General features: G+C 46.4%; 1 protein-coding gene across 4 annotated transcripts in view; it reads left to right on the forward strand.

Annotated features, from left to right (window-relative positions):
• DOT1L (DOT1 like histone lysine methyltransferase) overlaps positions 1 to 17,338 on the forward strand; it is an 85,852-nt gene that overhangs the window by 31,152 nt on the left and 37,362 nt on the right. For all 4 annotated transcript variants that reach the window (XM_054290949.1, XM_054290946.1, XM_054290947.1 and 1 more), the window contains exons 8-10: positions 9,751 to 9,806; positions 13,027 to 13,106; positions 14,643 to 14,711. In XM_054290949.1, the coding sequence (XP_054146924.1) occupies positions 9,751 to 9,806; positions 13,027 to 13,106; positions 14,643 to 14,711 (205 nt within the window). The remainder of the gene's footprint in view (positions 1 to 9,750; positions 9,807 to 13,026; positions 13,107 to 14,642; positions 14,712 to 17,338) is intronic.

Below are 17,338 nucleotides of genomic sequence, written 5' to 3' on the forward strand. Positions count from 1 at the left end.
AATGGGGGGGTGGAGATTGGAGCAGGAAGCTCCAGGAACAGGTACCAGGCTGGATGGTTCTCAGGGGAAGGTGGTGGGTGGTTCTGGTTTGGAAGAGTTTGGAATTGGGTGCTCTGAAGATGGAGCTGGAGCAGGAGGAGTAATTGAGTCATTATGGGGGATGTTCCTACCTGCGGTAAGGGTTGTGTTGGAATTTGATGTTTCTTTATGTCTGAAGATGTTTTGCCCCGTGCAAATCCATGCACTGTCCTGTCCATTCCTCTCCTTTTCCCTATTTTTTTCCTTTGTAATTGTCATTAAGAAAATTGCTTTCTGCTTAATCATCTCCCAGTCAGGAGATGGATGTGCAATAGGAACCCATTAGGAGTTTTGAAAACACATCTGTTTCTGTTTCTGCCACTTTCCTGTGGGCAGGGAAGAGCCTGGGTGGATCAGGGATATTCCCAAATATCCCAGGGAAGCCAGGTCACTGCTCAGAGGCTGCAGCTGGCCATGTGTGCTGCATCCAGGTGTGAGCAAGGATTGGGGAACTGCCTTTTCCTTCCTCCCTTTTCCTTCCTCCCTTTTCCTTCCTCCCTTTTCCTTCCTCCCTTTTCCTTCCTCCTTTTCCTTCCTCCCTTCTCCTTCCTCCCTTCTCCTTCCTCCCTTCTCCTTCTTCCCTTTCTTCCTCCCTTCTTCCTTCCCTTCTCCTTCCCTTCTCCTTCCCTTCTCTCTCTCTTCTCTCTCCCTTCTCTCTCCCTTCTCTCTCCCCTGCCCTGTCCCTGGCCTGGTGTGATCCATGTGGATCCCAGCACTGTGGGATCAATTGGAGCTGTCCTGTTTTTTATTTCCTAATTTTCTGTCCCCTGAGACCCTTGGTGCCCTCATCTTGCAGCTCCAACTCTCTTTTGGGAAGCAGGCAGGGAAGGAGATGCTCCCACCTGCCCCTGGCACCTCCCTGCTGCAATTCCTGCTCTGGACAGAGGGATTCCCTTGCAGGGATGCTGGGCCTGCTCTGCAGCAGGATTGATAATTCCTTCCTGCTGTGGGAGCACTGGGAGTGCTTTCCTTTTCCTGAAGTGGCCATATGGCATTTTTCCATTGTGTCACCCAGCTGGCATGACTTGAAAGGAATTGTTCCTGAGGATGCTCTGCTTCTGGGCTGGGTAATTTAAGGAATAGGAGAGGAACTTGGACTAAAATATTGGAAGCATATTGCTTGCCTTAGGCAGCATTTCCATATTGAGCATTCCAAGTGACAGAGTCTGCTGCTATATTGAAACAAAGCTATTTATTTTTGCCAGGTTCTTTGGCTTTTATAACTCTGTTTTCTGCAGTGTTTAGAGTAAAATTTCCCTGAATATGCAATCTGAGGTTTTTTGGGGAAGAGTTAAACACTTGCAGCACTTCTCATCTGAAGGAAGGTTGGTTTCCTGTCACCTTGAAGTAATGCTTGAACACAGATTTTGGGCTTTTACAGGAGGCACACAGGGCAGGTTTTATTTAGGTTTTATTCATTAAACAGACTTTTGCCAGACAGTTTATTTCCTTTAGAAACTCCTTAGCAGCATCTGCTATAGGTGACTGTTAAACACAGAGCAAACTTACTCATGACGCAGCTGAAGGACACAGGAAGGTGTGGAATTGAAAACCTGGCATCTTTGTCTTTCTGGAAAACAGCTTTGTTCCTGCAAAATGCTTTGTGAGGTCCCAAAATTCCAAATGTTGGAGACAAAATAAGCACAAATTGAAATAATCTGTCATCAGCAGAACTCAACTCGTGAGTTCCACTCCAGTGTTAGAGGCAGGCATATGAAAAATCAGGGTTTGGAGAAGAATCAGGTGCTGGAGGAGGGGAGGGCTTGGTGGGAGTTCAGTGGGAAGAATTTCAGATCCCACCTGCAGCTCTGGCTGAACTTTGTGGATGCTGTTTCTCTCTTGCTGTAAATTAAAAACTGTGGTGCCTGAGGCAGCAATAAATCCTGGAGATGCCCTGCAGGGTCGTGCTGGGTTTTTAGGGTGTTTTAATAGCCACAATCCCAGCACAGTTAGAGATTTCCAATTCAAATGGATTTAGGGTTCTCCCTGAGAAGTGATCTGCTGAAAAGTTGACTTTTGCAGAGTGTTCCACACTTGTTTGGGATTGTGCATGTCTCCAGTTCCTTGTTACTTGGGAAATCATGATCTCTGTAGCTTTTCACCATCTCCAGCCTTCCCAGCTGGTAGAATCTTGCTGAAGAATATTTTCTGTCCTTTTTGCCTGTTGGAGCAGTCCAAGGGACTCAGAACCTCATGATGTTTTTGCAACTTACCCCAAATCCTCCCAAGAGGATTTTTTTCAGCTTGCCATTAAAAGAAAGTTGCTGGGAATGTAAATAACCAAAACCCCAGGACCCCCAAAACTCCTCAAACAATAAAGTTGTGTTTGAGATGCCTTGGAGAGAAGGGCAGTCACTGTCCCCTCACCAAATTGTTCTGCAGCCTTGAAATTCAGCTTCTGTCCTTCCCCATTGGATTGTTCTTAGTGCAGGAAGTTCTGAGCTTGGACATGAATGTTGGAGAGCAAGGCCCCGTTCATTTAAAATAAACCCCAATTGTCCAACTATGTTTCCACTCTATTTTGTCCACAATTATATATTAAAAAAACCCCCCTTTTTAGCCATATTTCTACACAAAATTGCAGCCTGATTTGTTCTGTAGTCACTTGGTGAGAAAAGCACATTAAACTTCTCCAGCTGCAGGTGGCAAAGTGTCCTGGGGGTTTTGGATGCCCAAGGCTGCAGAGCCACAGCTGGAAGGGGGGAAAGATCCATGTGGGACATGAGAGGAGAGGGAGGGATCTGCTCCTCATGCATTGCCTTGGGAGGCTCCTGATCTCCAGCTGTTGTTGGTCACTGAGTCTCATAATCCTCTTAAATGAATATTTCCGTGCCCTGCTCTTTGGGAATGTGCAATTCCTGCTCATTTAGGGAAAATCAGATTCTTCTGCTCTTCTCTCCTGCATTCCAAGGGGAGAATCCTCCTCCTCTAGAGCTTTTCATCATCATCTACTTCACCTTTTTGGACTAGAATGTCCACTTCCACCACAAGTCCTTTTGTTCCAACTCTTTTATCTTCTCCTTTCTCTTCCCATGGAGCTCAGAAGTTTCCAAGATTAACTTTACCCCAGTCTTTTCAAGTAAACTTCTCTGAAGGAACAGGAGACTTTGGGAAGGTCATTAGGCCTGGTTAATTAGTGAGTCTTTCTTGGGGAATTCCTGCATGTGTGCAGCCATCCAATTAAAACCCTGCATGGCAATTAAGAGGCAGATGGGTTTTCATGGTTTCTAACTGTAAATATCCTCCTGTGGCCTCAGAATCAGAGCCATCCCAGGTATCTGGGGCAGGAGGCTGAGATTGTTGAGTAGCACAAAGTTCTTCTCTTCCTGGGCTCCCCTTGGAGAAAGTTTTGGATATTTTCTGGTTTTTGTTTAATTCTCAGTGCCTGTGACCTGTTGTTTCCTTTTTGTGAGAGAAGAAAACACAGAGCAGACTTGTCCATGTTCATGATGTACCTGAAGGACACAGGAAGATGTGGGATGGAAAGTCTGGTGTCTTTGTCTTTCTGAAAACTTTGTCCCTGCAAAATGCTGGGTGAAGTTGCAAAATTCTAAAGGTTTTTGTTGAGTTCTCAGTGTCTGTGCTTCCCTTTTCCTGAAAGAAGAAAACACAGAGCAAACTTGTCCATAATGTAAGACCTCCATAGTGGACCTGGAGGACACAGGAAGATGTGAAATAGAAGTCCCAGCATCTTTGTCTTTCTGGAAACTTTGTCCCTGCAAAATGTTTTGTGAGGCTCTGAAATTCCAAAGGTTTTTGTTGAGTTCTCAGTGCCTGTGCTTCCCTTTTCCTGAGAGAAGAAAACACAGAGCAGACTTGTCCATAATGTAAGACCTCCATAATGTACCTGGAGGACACAGTGAGATGTGGAATGGAAAGCTTGGCATCTTTGTCTTCCTGAAAACTTTGTCTCTGCAAAATGCTTTGTGAGATCCCAAAATTCCAAAGGTTTTTGTTGAATTCTCTGTGTCTGTGACCTGTTGTTCCCTTTTTGTGAGAGAAGAAAACACAGAGCAGACTTGTCCATGATGTACCTGAAGGACACAGGAAGATGTGGGATGGAAAGTCTGGTGTCTTTGTCTTTCTGAAAACTTAGTCCCTGCAAAATGCTTTGTGAGGCCCCAAAATTCCAGAGGTTTTTGTTGAGTTCTCAGTGCCTGTGACCTGTTGTTCCCTTTTCCTGAAAGAAGAAAACACAGACCAGACTTGTTCATGCTGTACCTGGAGGACACAAGGAAGATATGAAATAGAAGTCCCAGCATCTTTGTCTTCCTTAAGACTTTATCCCTACAAAATGCTTTGTGAGGTCCCAAAATTCTGAATGTTGGAGACAAAATAAGAACAAATTGAAGGATGCCAGGCTGAGCTCAGAGCAGCTGGGAGTTGCTGCAGTCCCGTGTTGGACTCTGCTGAGATCCAGGCTTAGTTTTGTGTTTATTTACTCAGGGTTCTTATAACAGAATTCCTGCCCTGCTCCAGAAAAGCTTCTTTAGGAGGTGGCAGTGACAATCAAACTCAGCATTCCTAGAGGTGGGATTTGGGCTGGATGGAGCCTCTGTCTGCTCCCAGCAAACCCCAGGAGTTTCTGTTTCTCCTGCAGGTGGTTCAGCCCTGAGGATCAGGGGTGAGTTTTAAACATCAGTGCTAAGTTTGGGCTGCTTTTCTGCCTGCTTTATTTAATATTTCTCCTGTTCTGAGCACAAGCAGGGAGCTGTGTGGGAGTTCCAGTGCCCAGGAGCTGCTTTGTGATGGTGACTGACATCACCTGCATGTGAAAACCTCCTGCTCTAGGAGCTGCTCTCAGGGCAGGATGAGCCAGCTGTTTGCTCCTGGTATGTTTGACCTCTCCATTTCAGCAGGAAATCTGCTGGTTTGGCATTTGAAAATCCCTCCAAACGCCCCCTGTGGCTTTGAAATGATGCCACATTTTGGAGGTTTGGATTCGTGCCTCTGGTTATTTTTGAAAAGAACAAGGACCTAAAAATAACCATGTGTACTTTTCCAGGCAGAAATTCTGGGGGTTTGGGAGCCAAGTGTTTGCACTGAGACATCCTGGATTTGTGAATTTATGGTTCCAGCAGCACAGAGCCTCCCTGGCCAGCACTGGGCTGAGAACCCAGCCCTCCTCCCCAGCACAGGGGCCTGACCTTCCCAAACTCCTGTTCTGCTCCTTCTGACTTGGGAAATTATTATTTCTGTAGCTTTTCAGCATCTCCAGCCTTCCCAGCTGGTAGAATCTTGCTGAGAAATATTTTCTATCCTTTTTGCCTGTTGGAGCAGTCCAAGGCACTCAGAACCTCATGATGGTTTTGTGTTTTGAGAAGAATCAAATGCTGAAGGAGGGGAGGGCTTGGTGGGAGTTCTGTGGGAAGAATTTCAGATCCCACCTGCAGCTCTGGTTGAATTTTGTGGATGCTGTTTCTCTCTTGCTGTAAATTAAAAACTGTGGTGCCTAAGGCACCAGTAAATCCTGGAGATGCCCTGCAGGGTTTTTTAGCCACAATCCCAGTACAGTTAGAGATTTCCAATTCAAATGGATTTAGGGTTCTCCCTGAGAAGTGATCTGCTGAAAAGTTGACTTTTGCAGAGTGTTCCACACTTGTTTGGGATTGTGCATGTCTCCAGTTCCTTGTTACTTGGGAAATCATGATCTCTGTAGCTTTGCACCATCTCCAGCCTTCCCAGCCGGTAGAATCTTGCTTGAAAAATATTTTCTGTCCTTTTTGCCTGTTGGAGCAGTCCAAGGGACTCAGAACCTCATGATGTTTTTGCAACTTACCCCAAATCCTCCCAAGAGGATTTTTTCAGCTTGCCATTGAAAGAAAACTGCTGGGAATATAACCAAAACCCCAGGACCCCCAAAACTCCTCAAACAATAAAGTTGTGTTTGAGATGCCTTGGAGAGAAGGGCAGTCACTGTCCCCTCACCAAATTGTTCTGCAGCCTTGAAATTCAGCTTCTGTCCTTCCCCATTGGATTGTTCTTGTTAATGCTGGAAGTTCTGAGCTTGGACATGAATGTTGGAGAGCAAGGCCCCGTTCATTTAAAATAAACCCCAATTGTCCAGCTATGTTTCCACTCTATTTTGTCCACAATTATATATTAAAAAACCCCTTTTTAGCCATATTTCCACACAAAATTGCAGCCTGATTTGTTCTGTAGTCACTTGAACTCAAACCCCCTGTGTACCTCTGGCTGCCTCCCCTAGGCTGGGCCCTGCTGCTTTCCCTCCAGTTGCAGGAAGAGTTACAGGAATCAGATGCTGCTGAGTGTATTCCTGCAGTGGCTGCTTGAAAAACCTGAATAAAAACCTGGTCTGGCTTCTAAATTTAGCAGCAATGCAGGCAGCAGCTCTGGAGGCGATTTCTGTGAGCTCATTATCCTGTTAGATAAAGCATCTCCTGCATTGTCTAATCAGATGAAAATATCTGTGTTACAGATGGTCCCTTCCATTCATTATTCACTAAGGAGATTAAGTTTCAGAGAGAGGAGGAACAGGGTGAGGGAGGGGACAATGGAGGAAGAGATTGAGTGTGGCCCTGTGGATGTGACCCCTTCTCCCAGCATGGACCAGTTCTGCTGCTCCAGCACACTGGATTTTCTTTAATCAGCTGATTTTCCTTCCCATTTCTCTTTTCACACTCAATATTATTGCAAACCACTGAGCTGAGTGGGATTTGGGGGGGAATTTTTGGGCATTCTATGGGTAAAAAGCTTCTTTCCTTCTTTTAGTGATCATTTATTGACAGTGGAGGAAGAGATTGAGTGTGGCCCTGTGGATGTGTCCCCTTCTCCCAGCATGGACCAGTTCTGCTGCTCCAGCACACTGGATTTTCCCTCATCAGCTGATTTTTCTTCCCAGTTCTCTTTTCACTCTCAATATTATTGCAAACCACTGAACTCAGTGGGATTTTGGGGGGAATTTTTTGGGATTCTCTGTGTCAGCTGATGGGTAAAAAGCTCCTTTACGTCTTTTAGTGATCATTTATTGACAGTGGAGGAAGAGATTGAGTGTGGCCCTGTGGCTGTCACTGTGTGGATGTGTCCCCTTCTCCCAGCATGGACCAGTTCTGCTGCTCCAGCACACTGGATTTTCCCTCATCAGCTGATTTTTCTTCCCAGTTCTCTTTTCACTCTCAATATTATTGCAAACCACTGAGCTGAGTGGGATTTTGGGGGGAATTTTTTGGGATTCTCTGTGTCAGCTGATGGGTAAAAAGCTCCTTTACTTCTTTTAGTGATCATTTATTGACAGTGGAGGAAGAGATTGAGTGTGGCCCTGGGCTGTCACTGTGTGGATGTGTCCCCTTCTCCCAGCATGGACCAGCTCTCCTGCTCCAGCAAACTGGACTTGCCTTAATCATCTGATTTTCCTTCCCAGTTCTTGTTTCACTCTCAATAATATTGCAAACCACCAAGCTGAGTGGGATTTTTTTGGATTCTCTGTGCCAGTTGATGGGTAAAGAGCTCCCTTCCTTTTTTTAGTCATCATTTATTGATCAGTGCCCCAGCACAGTGGGTAAGGAGCTAAATATAAAATAACCCCCTGGTTCCAGGGTCAGGCAGCTCAGTCCCTGCCCCAGGAATCACTGCCTTGCTTCCAGAGGGATGAAATAACCCATTTTCTCTCAGCCACAGTTGCTCATTTGATTATTTCTGTACTCCAGTGTTTTTCCTGGAGAAGTTTTTCCCTTGGCTCTTGGCTAAGCATGAGCTGGGGAAGCAGTGCCACACAAAAATAGATGTGTTTAAGCTGGGCTGTGCTTCATTTGAATTGTTAAATGGCTCTGGCTTGCAAAGTGTTCATCCTCCATGGGTGATATCAGGTTAGAACCTGGAGATTTTGGTTATAAATGCTTTTCTAACCACACAGACAGGGCAAACACACAGTGAAACTGGACCCAAGTGAGGCCTTACAGCTACATAGGTTGGATTTCAAGACCTTTATGATGAAGTTTAGCATTTCAAAATAGTTTCATGTTACTCTGCTTCTCTCTTCTCTTGCAGACTGTGATGTTTGTGGCTCCTGCTTTTCCCAATGTTTTCCTTTCCCTGTTAGTGTAGGAAAACCCTGTGGAGACTTTAGAAACTGGTGGTGTGGAGGATGCCATAGAGGAGCTGACTTGCAAAAATTGTTAGAAAATAAACACAGTTGCCTCTCATGTGGGTTTTCTTTGACTTTGTCTTGGTTCCCCAACCATGGAGCTGTTCACTACAAGAATAGATCAGGCTGAGACAAAATTATCTCCTAAAATCAATCTAGAGGTGGTGTCCACATATAGGCATCCAGAAATATCTTTCCTTATATGAGAAAAAAGTCTTCTTAGAACTTTTTTATTGTGAAATCTCTGGTTTAGATTTTGACAGTGCCCAACAAGATGTCCTTGGGTTGGATATTTGAGTTCAGCTTCCATCTTATCCTTTGGTTTTATTACAGCAGAAATGTCAAAGGTGTTTCCCCTCCCACAGGTGGGAGATCACAGGAATTAATTCTGCTTTAACTCTGATTCCAGCCCAGCTGGTGGAACAGGTATTTCTGAATAACTTCAGCTGCTCTTACCTGCTCTCTTCAGTTTCTGGCACTTAAGGCTCTTGACAAAGTTCTTGATCTCTTGCCTGAGATGTCCACTTTTCTCAGTCCTCTTGTGTAGCTGCAGGACATTTTGGTGCTGTTCCCCTTCATTTCTCCTGGAAGCAGCCCCATTCCTGTTGGCACCTGTGGCTTTGTCCCTCACAGTGGCATTGGCAGGTTTGTCACCCCCTGTGTCCCTGCCTGGCACCAGGAGCTCCCTTTGGATGCTCCCAGCCCTGAGGGATGGAAGTTGTTCCAGAGTCTGCAACTTTGGAGTTGTCACTGATGAGAATTAAATGTGAAATCCTCCCTCCTTCCCAGACAGAGGAATCAGTGCAGGTAAAGGATCCTCAGCAGCTGCTTTGATGTTCCTGAGGTTCTGGCACAAACCTCATCTTCAAAGGGTGTCAGCAGCATTAATTAGAGACTTGCACCTTATTTTTTCTCTCCTCCTCTTATCTTCCTCCCCCAGCCCTCCTCACACAGCAGAGGTTTGGCCCATGGGCTCCTCTCATTTCCAGAACACAACTGAGGAAATTTCAGCTCTGTGCTCACCTGGGCTTGATGTGGTGTCACCAGAAAGGTGCTTCACAACCACTGAAGTCAGAACTGTACACTTATTTTCAAACAAGGCCTTTATGTTACTTCATTTCCAACTTGAAAGTGTTAGAAGTGCTCAGGGTTTATATTTAGCAGCACAAAAATCAGATTGTTGTTTATGCAGTGCAGCAAGAGCCTGAATTGGGAGCCAGAGCTCCCAGCAGGAGCTGTTCCCAATCCAGGCTCAGCTCCCTGTGCTGAGGGGGGGTCCCCAGCCCTGGGCGCCTTCAGGAGGCATTTTCTGGGCAGTTTTGCAATGAGTGCCAGAACTTTTGGCTTCTTCACAGAGCAGAACTTCTTCTTCCCATGCAGGAGAGGGGCTGAGGGTGGGAGCAGGGAGGGAGAAACCTCAGGGACAACTTTTCCTGCTCCACCTCTGCCTTTCCAAAAGGTTCCACTTGTCCCTGGTTGTTGTGGGGTCAGCTGGTGCAGCCTGTTTGTCCCTCTCTGGAGGGAGCCCTGTTAACCCCTCTGTGTTTCTGTTCTTTGTCTGGTTTCAGCTGGAAAGAGGTGACTTCCTCTCAGAAGAATGGAGGGAGAGGATTGCAAACACAAGGTACAGTACAGCACTTGAATGCTGCTTTCTGAGCTGGATATTTGGGAGTTTGTATAATGGAAATTGGGAGGCTGGCCAGCTTTTTATATAGAATTTCCATAGCAAATACCCAAAGTCTATCTGCCAACTCTTACAGTGGCCTCTTTAGATCCTGTGTTCTGACTAGAAGAATGGCTTGGAGTGCATGTCCCATGATATTCCATACAAGGGTGTATCCAAGATAAATTCTGCTTATAAGAGGAGCACAAACCTCCATTTGTTTTGCATATCCCTATAGTTCATGTCAGGGATTCTGGCAAAACTCCTGCTCTTGGCTATTGGGGCACACAGGCTCACTTTCCCTCTAATAAAAAGGAAAAGACCCAAGTGAGTTTGTTTCAACTTAAATTGTAAGTTCATTTCAACTAATTGTCTTGAAGATTTATTTATGTGGAGAACTAAATGCAGAGGGTTGAGAGAAGAAAGGGAGTAAATTTGTTAAAAGCAATAAAAGTCGCCTGTATTTTTAAAGCTTTGCATTCTTTCAGCCTTATGGCTAGAAAAAACCTCTTTATTTTTTATATGACCTTCTGGGCCACCCTGTTATGTGGGGGAATGGAAGGCAGTTGCCAAAGAGGGCTCTGAAAGCTTTGGGAGTTGTGGCAATTTCTGGATTTCTCCCAAAGCTCTGGTTGTGAGAGCCTGGAGCAGGCGTCTGCCAGGCTGGTGACTCCTGCAGGATTCTGCCCCTCATTTTCTTCTGGAGGTGCCTTTTAATTTGTGGACAGACTTGTCCCAGCCTTGCAGCACACTTGGGTTTGGCTTTGTTGCTTGTTATTCCGAGTGCACAATCCTCTGCTGCCCGGGCAACTTTCCTCGGAATTAATTGAAATTTTTTTGAGAAATTTTTGGCTGCAGGAGCTCTGGCTGCACCCAGAAGTGCTGGGAGATGTTTGGTTTGTGTGGCATGGCACTCACTGTGTGTGTCAGTGCTGCTCCACCTCGCTCTGGGGCAGGATCTGGGAATTCTGGAATGGTTTGAGTTGGAAGGGAGCTTAAATTCCATCCAGTGCCACCTCTGACAGCTTCCTGCACCTCAGGCCCTGCTCAGTCTGGCCTTGGACACTTCCAGGGATGGGGCTGCTAGCAGGCCATGGTTCCCTGTGTGTTCCAGGGCATCCCTGTGCTGGGGCTTGGCAAAGCCTCCTGGAATGAGGGCTGAGCCCAGGGGGATTGGGGGTTCCTGTGCCCCGCACGCACTCACAGCATCCTGTGCCAAAGTGAGCACTATAAAAACACATCTGCAGCCTCTGGCTTTCCCCTTCCTCTCCTGGATGTTTTCTAGTCCCATTAATATGTTTGGCTCCTTTGCAAGGCCTTTTTTTTCTTTTGGCACATGGGAAGGAGGAGGAAGAAATCCCTGCTAGCTTTACTTGCCAGGCAGGGTTTCCTAAATTTCCAAGAGCAAGGCGTAGCAAGAAGAACTTTCTTTTTTCCCCTTGGTGCATAAACATTTTTTTCATTCGTGGTTTTTAGTAGCTTTGAGTGCTGCTCTAAACTCCCTGTGTTCTTGTTGAACACATTTCATGTGTGGAGGCACTGGGAAGGGAATTTTCCTGCAAAGAAATCAGTTCTTCATGTGGGAACAATAGGCCAGGATGGCTTTTACACTTCACAGAATTTTCACAGAATTCTGGAGTATCCTGAGCTGGGAGGAACCCTCAGGGATCAAATCCAGCCCTGTCCCTGCACAGACACCCCAACAACCCCACCCTGACACCCCTGAGGGCTCTGTCAGTGAGGGGCTGGGAACACAAACCCTGTGAGGAGCAGCTGAGGGAGCTGGGGGTGCTCAGCCTGGAGAAAAGGAGACTCAGGGGTGCCCCCATCGCTCTCTGCAGCTCCTGAAAGGTGCCTGTGCTCAGCTGGGCTGGGCTCTTTCTGCAACAGCGCTGACAGAACCAGGGCACGCAGCCTTCAGCTGCACCAGGGGAAATACAGGTTGGATATTAGGAAAAAAATATAGGTTGGATATTAGGAAGTTGGTGAGATCCTATCCTATAGGTAGGATATTAGGAAAAACCTAATTAGGATATTAGGTTGGATATTAGTAAAAATTTATCATTCTTTCAGTTTTTCATGGAAAGGGTGATAAAGTTCTGCAGTGGCTGCCCAGGGAGGTGGTGGGGTCACCATCCCTGGGTGTGTTTAACAAAGCCTGGATGTGGCACTGGGTGCCAGGGTTCAGTTGAGGTGTTGGGGCTGGGTTGGACTCGATGATCTTGGAGGTCTCTTCCAGCCCAGTGATTGTGGAATTGTGTGATTGTGTGAATTCTGTGAATTCTGTGTCCAAGTGCTCCTGCAGCTCTGGCAGCCTTGGCACCATTCCCTGGGCAGCCTGGGCAGTGCCCAGCACCCTCTGGGGAAGAACTTGCCCTGAGCTCCATGCCAAGCCCATACATGTTCATTCAGCATGGAGCTCAAACACTTCCAAGAGGTGTTGAGGACTCTTGTTGCAGCCTGGGCACCAAATGGGCACCAGGGACAATTAAGCCAGGCTGATTAGACCTTTAAACCAAAGGAGTGTCTATTTTTTAATCTGTGGCATGTTCTGGTTCTTTCCCAAGCCCTTTTATAATTTGTGGGACTCTGCCTCTGTGCAGATTTCTTTGTTTCCATATGATTGCTTTTTTCCAGGAACAACCCCTCCCCTCATTGAATTTCTTAACCCAGAAGCAAAGATGTAACTTCTCTGTTGGGGTAGGGCTGAAGTGCTGGATTTAGGACAGGGAAAATGTGCTCAGAGGTCACTGTTTTCTGGCATTATGGGGAATTTGGAGCTGGAAGAGAAACAGATTGTCCAGAGCAGCTGTGGAAGCCCCAAATCCCTAGAAATGTCCAAAGCCAGGTTGGACAGGGCTTGGAGCACAGTGGAAAGTGTCCTTGCCATGGCAGGGGTGGCACTGGATGGGCTTTAAGGTCCCTTCCAACCCAAACAATTTCATGATTCTAAAGTACATTTTGCTATTTTGCTGTAAGATTTTAATCCCCACCACAAGCAGCAGGATGAAGAGCTGAGTGTTGCTCTCCATGTTTTGGGTTACAGGAGCTGTAGAGTTTGGGACGAGCAGGTTTGTCCACAGCAGGAGTGGCTGGGAAGGCTCCAGGTGGCTGTGGTGTGGCTGGGGATCCTTGTGGGGTGTTCCTGGCTCTGATTTTTAACTGGATCCTTGTTTTGCAGCGTTATTTTTGTGAATAACTTTGCCTTCGGGCCCGAGGTGGATCACCAGCTGAAGGAGCGCTTTGCCAACATGAAGGAAGGTAAATCCAACTGGAAATGTTTCCTCCTTGTTTTCTGATTCCTGTGGGAGTTGAGGTGGGAGAGGGGCTCAGTTACACCTGGCAAAGCCAGGCCTTGGGGTTTCTTCTGTGCCTTGGGGCTACGTGGCTGCAGCACAGTGGGATTTCTATTTCCCACTTTTTGTCTGCCACTCCTGCCTGGCTCCTTGGAGCATCTCCTCTGCTGGGAAAACTGCAGGAGGGTTGGGGTTGGAGGAGCTGCTGGTCCATCCTTCCCTCTTTTGGGAGCCCACAAAACACCCAACAGCCAAGGCCAAACTTCCTGGATCCCTGGCAGTGCCCAAGGCCAGGCTGGGCAGGGCTTGGAGCAGCCTGGGACAGTGCAAGGTGTCCCTGCCATGGCAGGGGTGGCACTGGGTGAGCTTTAAACTCCTTCCAACCCAACCCATTCCATGATTCTTGGCTGCAGAGGCACAGCTTTGGAAGGCCAGTCTGTAATTCCATACAGAATTCACTTCTCCTGTTCAGAGCTGGCTCATTTAGAGCTGCCTGTTAACTCCTGATTTTGGAACTGCTGGAGTCCCCAACCCTGAAAATGCTCCAAACCTGTGGGGAGGTGGCACCTGGGGACAGGGTTTAGTGGGATGGACTTTGATGGTTGGACTTGATGATTTTTATGGTCTTTTCCAACCCTAATGGTTCCACAATTCCATAAAAACCTGCACAGTGCCACTGGGTGCTCCTGAGAAGCTTCACTGGAGCCTGGGGACACCCCCTAACCCCATCCTGGCCTCTCCATTGCCCTGGGTGTCTTTTCTTTGCTCCTAACCACTGGGAAAAGCAACAATTTTACTTGGTTGTGGCAGAAATGACAGAAATAACAATTTCTGAAAAGAAAAATATGTGGTGTGAACAAAGCAGCTGTGGCTTCCCATGGCACAGATTTGTGCTGAAATAAATAATGGGACTTTTGGGCTCTGCTGCAAACCATAAAACCCCCAAACTTAAGCTGTTTTCTTTAATTTAACTGGATTGTTTTTTTGTTTTCAAACTTGTTTAATGGTGGCTTGAGAGCAGTGGGAAGGTGGAGATGTTTCAAGAACCCTTTACAATGATGAAACCTGATTTCTCTTCCCAGAGTGTGCTTCAGGCTCTGCTGAATGACCCCAAATACCCATGAAATGAAGATTAGTGGCCTCTAAATTAAAAGGCTTTTGGGGTTTGTGTATGAAAGATCCCAAGTAGGATGGAGATAATTGAAATTTCTTTAGATTGCCACTGAGAATTAACGTGCTCTTTTTTTTCCAAGTATTTCAAATCTGTCATTTTAAATGATCCTTGAGGTGTCACCTGGCAGGATTCATGGATTTGCTTTCTTTAAGCTCTCAGAATGAGAATTAAGGGATTTATTTATTTCTTAATGCTATACCAGGGGCAGTTTTATAGGATTGCTCTTTAGGGCTCTGTACTGGGTTATATTTAATAAGTAGTTACTTCTAGAACAAATAATGGAGCTGACTGTGCTCTTTGTCTTTTTGTTTTTTCTTCTTTTTCCAGGTGGGAGAATTGTGTCCTCAAAACCTTTTGCACCTCTAAATTTTAGAATTAACAGTCGAAACTTGAGTGGTATGATTGCCCTTTTTATTGTTCATTACAGTTGTGGATGTTCATTATCTGAAAATGTCTGGGGGGTGTTACTGCATTTTAGAGTTGTTTAAGTAGAAAATACTGTTAGATTGGTAGGGCACATGAAGTGACAGGTACTTAAAATCAATTTAAAAAGAGGAGAGGACAATTTAAAATCAATTTAAAATCAATTTAAAGAGAGGAGCAGACACTTTTGATGGGGTTTGTGCTGCTGTGTTTTGGTGTTGGTTCCATCAATGTGTCCCTGAGCTGCAGAGAAATCAGGAGTTCAAGGGTGTGAATCATTCCTTGAGCCACAAAGAGCAGCCCTGACTCACAGGGGAGTTCCCTACACCCTAAATCCAGGCAGGTAAATCCCACCAGGCAGGATTCCTAAGGCTTGGAGGTCATGGAGTCAGGCTGGCAGAGCTGGGGGTGCTCACCTGGACAGGAGAAGGCTCCAGGGACACCTCAGAGCCCCTTCTGGGGCCTGAAGGGGCTCCAGGAGAGCTGCAGAGGGACTGGGGACAAGGCCTGCAGGGACAGGACACAGGGAATGGCTCCCACTGCCACAGGGCAGGGCTGGGTGGGAGATTGGGAATCAGGAATTGTGGAATCCATCCCTGGAATGGATTTCCCAGAGCAGCTGGGGCTGCCCCTGGATCCCTGGCAGTGCCCAAGGCCAGGCTGGATGGGGTTGGAGCAGCCTGGGATGGTTGAAGTGTCCCTGCCATGGCACTGAATGGGCTTTGAGGTCCCTCCCAACCCAAACCATTCCAGGATTGTGTGAAATGTTCAGCTTTGAACTTCTCCTGTGCTGTGCTTTGAGCAAACAAACCTCTCCCAGACACACCCAGGCCCTGGGTCTGGCTCATTGCCAGCACAGGGTCGTGGTTTCCTTCTCCTGTGATCAGGCCAGACTCAATGTTTGGCAGCCTTGTCCTCTGCAAGGACATGAGCTGCAGTTTAAGGAGGTTTTGGGACATTCCATGTGGTTGGGTTTGACCTTTTCAGACTTTGACTGTTGAACCTGTGGTGTCTGTGCAGAAATTGGACTGATGTTCTTTGTGGGTCCCTTCCAGTTCAGGTTTTTAAATTAAATTTCTCAAGCAGAAGAGCAGTCCAAGCTGGGCTTTACATGTATTTACTGTATAAAATTTAGTCCAGTGCTAAATTTTCCTTAAATCAAAACCCCTCTTTCCCTCCCTGTGCAAACGTGGGGTGCAACTCACTGAGTTCCAAATCTCAAGCTGTGCTGTCTAATTTTGGCCTAAGCTGCTTTTGAAGAACAGTAATTTTTGGACTGTCATGAAGTAAATTGAGCCCTTGGGAGTTATTTTTAAGCTTGAATTCTTGTGGATGTACCACACATCAGGTACCCAAACCTGCACTTTAATTCCCTGTTTGTAATTCTCTTCTGAGGCCTCTGGTGGTTTGGAACCTTGTTGAACTTTGGGTGCTGGACTGCCAATTCTTTGGAGGCATGGAGTTGAAAATAAAAGGGAAAAAGGGTGGAATGATGCTCCTGGAACAACTGGGAGAGCTGGGACCAGGCTGTCAGTTTGCTGATGAGGCAAAAAGAGCCTGTGTGAAGCTTGGACCCCCTTGCAGAGCCCACCAGAGCTTGAGGAAACCCAAAACTGCACTTGGAGATGTTTCAATTAGACCTGCCCACAAAAATACAGGGCTTTGGCCTCTCAAACTTTTTCTTCCCTGAATTTTTCCCATTCCCATCTCTCTCTGCTGCATTTGGGAGACTGACGGCAGCTTGTGCTGCTGTTTCACCTCAGAGCTGCCCTCGCTGCCAGGGCCCATTGAGCCAGACCTTTATCCCATCCCAGCTCCCAGCCCAGCCTGCATTCATTGGGAGTGTTTTCTAGAATGCTGAACTCTCAGATCTCAGCTGTTATTTCATGCTGAATGGAAATGCTGATGTTAAAATTATATCGAGATGATTAATTGGAGTTTGGATGGGTGAGAGGCTCTAGCAAAAGGAGAGCCAACAACTTCCACCGGTAGGAAACTTCCAGGGATTCAGATAAAAGGCCTGAAAAAAAAAATTATCTTGAGGGGGAATTGTGTGAGTAAATTTTAGGGCTTAATCCCTTTCTAAGACCATGGTATGTTGGTAAATCCTAACATCAAATGAGCTTGTGTGGGATGTGCTGGGGCCTGTTCCAAGTGACACTTCCAGGGAAATGCCATCCCCAGCATGGCCAGGGTCCTGCTCATGGAGCAGGGAATGTCCCACAGGGATTTCCATCACACTTTTATTCATTAAGGCTTTTTTTGGTGCCTGAGCATGCCTTGAGTCACGTCTCACCTGTCTGTCAAATACTCCGATCTGGAGTATGAACATTTAAATAATTTATACAAAACCCTGGGAAAGATCAAGCTTTAAGAAGGAGGAACCAGTTCTCTCAATTCCACTTTTGTCCTTAGTAGTTCCATCTGTGGGAAGAAGTGGAAATGTGGAAAGAGTTGGGACCAATGAAAACAACTATTAAAATGTGGTTAAAATAGTGGTTGAGGTTGCTGAATCCCAAACTTTGCTTTTGGCCTCTTTTGGGTCATTTTTGTTTAATTAGAAACGTGCCATAATTTCTCCTGCAGCCCTGCCACTGGCT

This window comes from Melozone crissalis, unplaced genomic scaffold, assembly GCF_028551555.1.
Source record: "Melozone crissalis strain CALT ecotype California unplaced genomic scaffold, PUWL_Pcris_2 ptg000088l_1, whole genome shotgun sequence".
Taxonomy (NCBI): domain Eukaryota; kingdom Metazoa; phylum Chordata; class Aves; order Passeriformes; family Passerellidae; genus Melozone; species Melozone crissalis.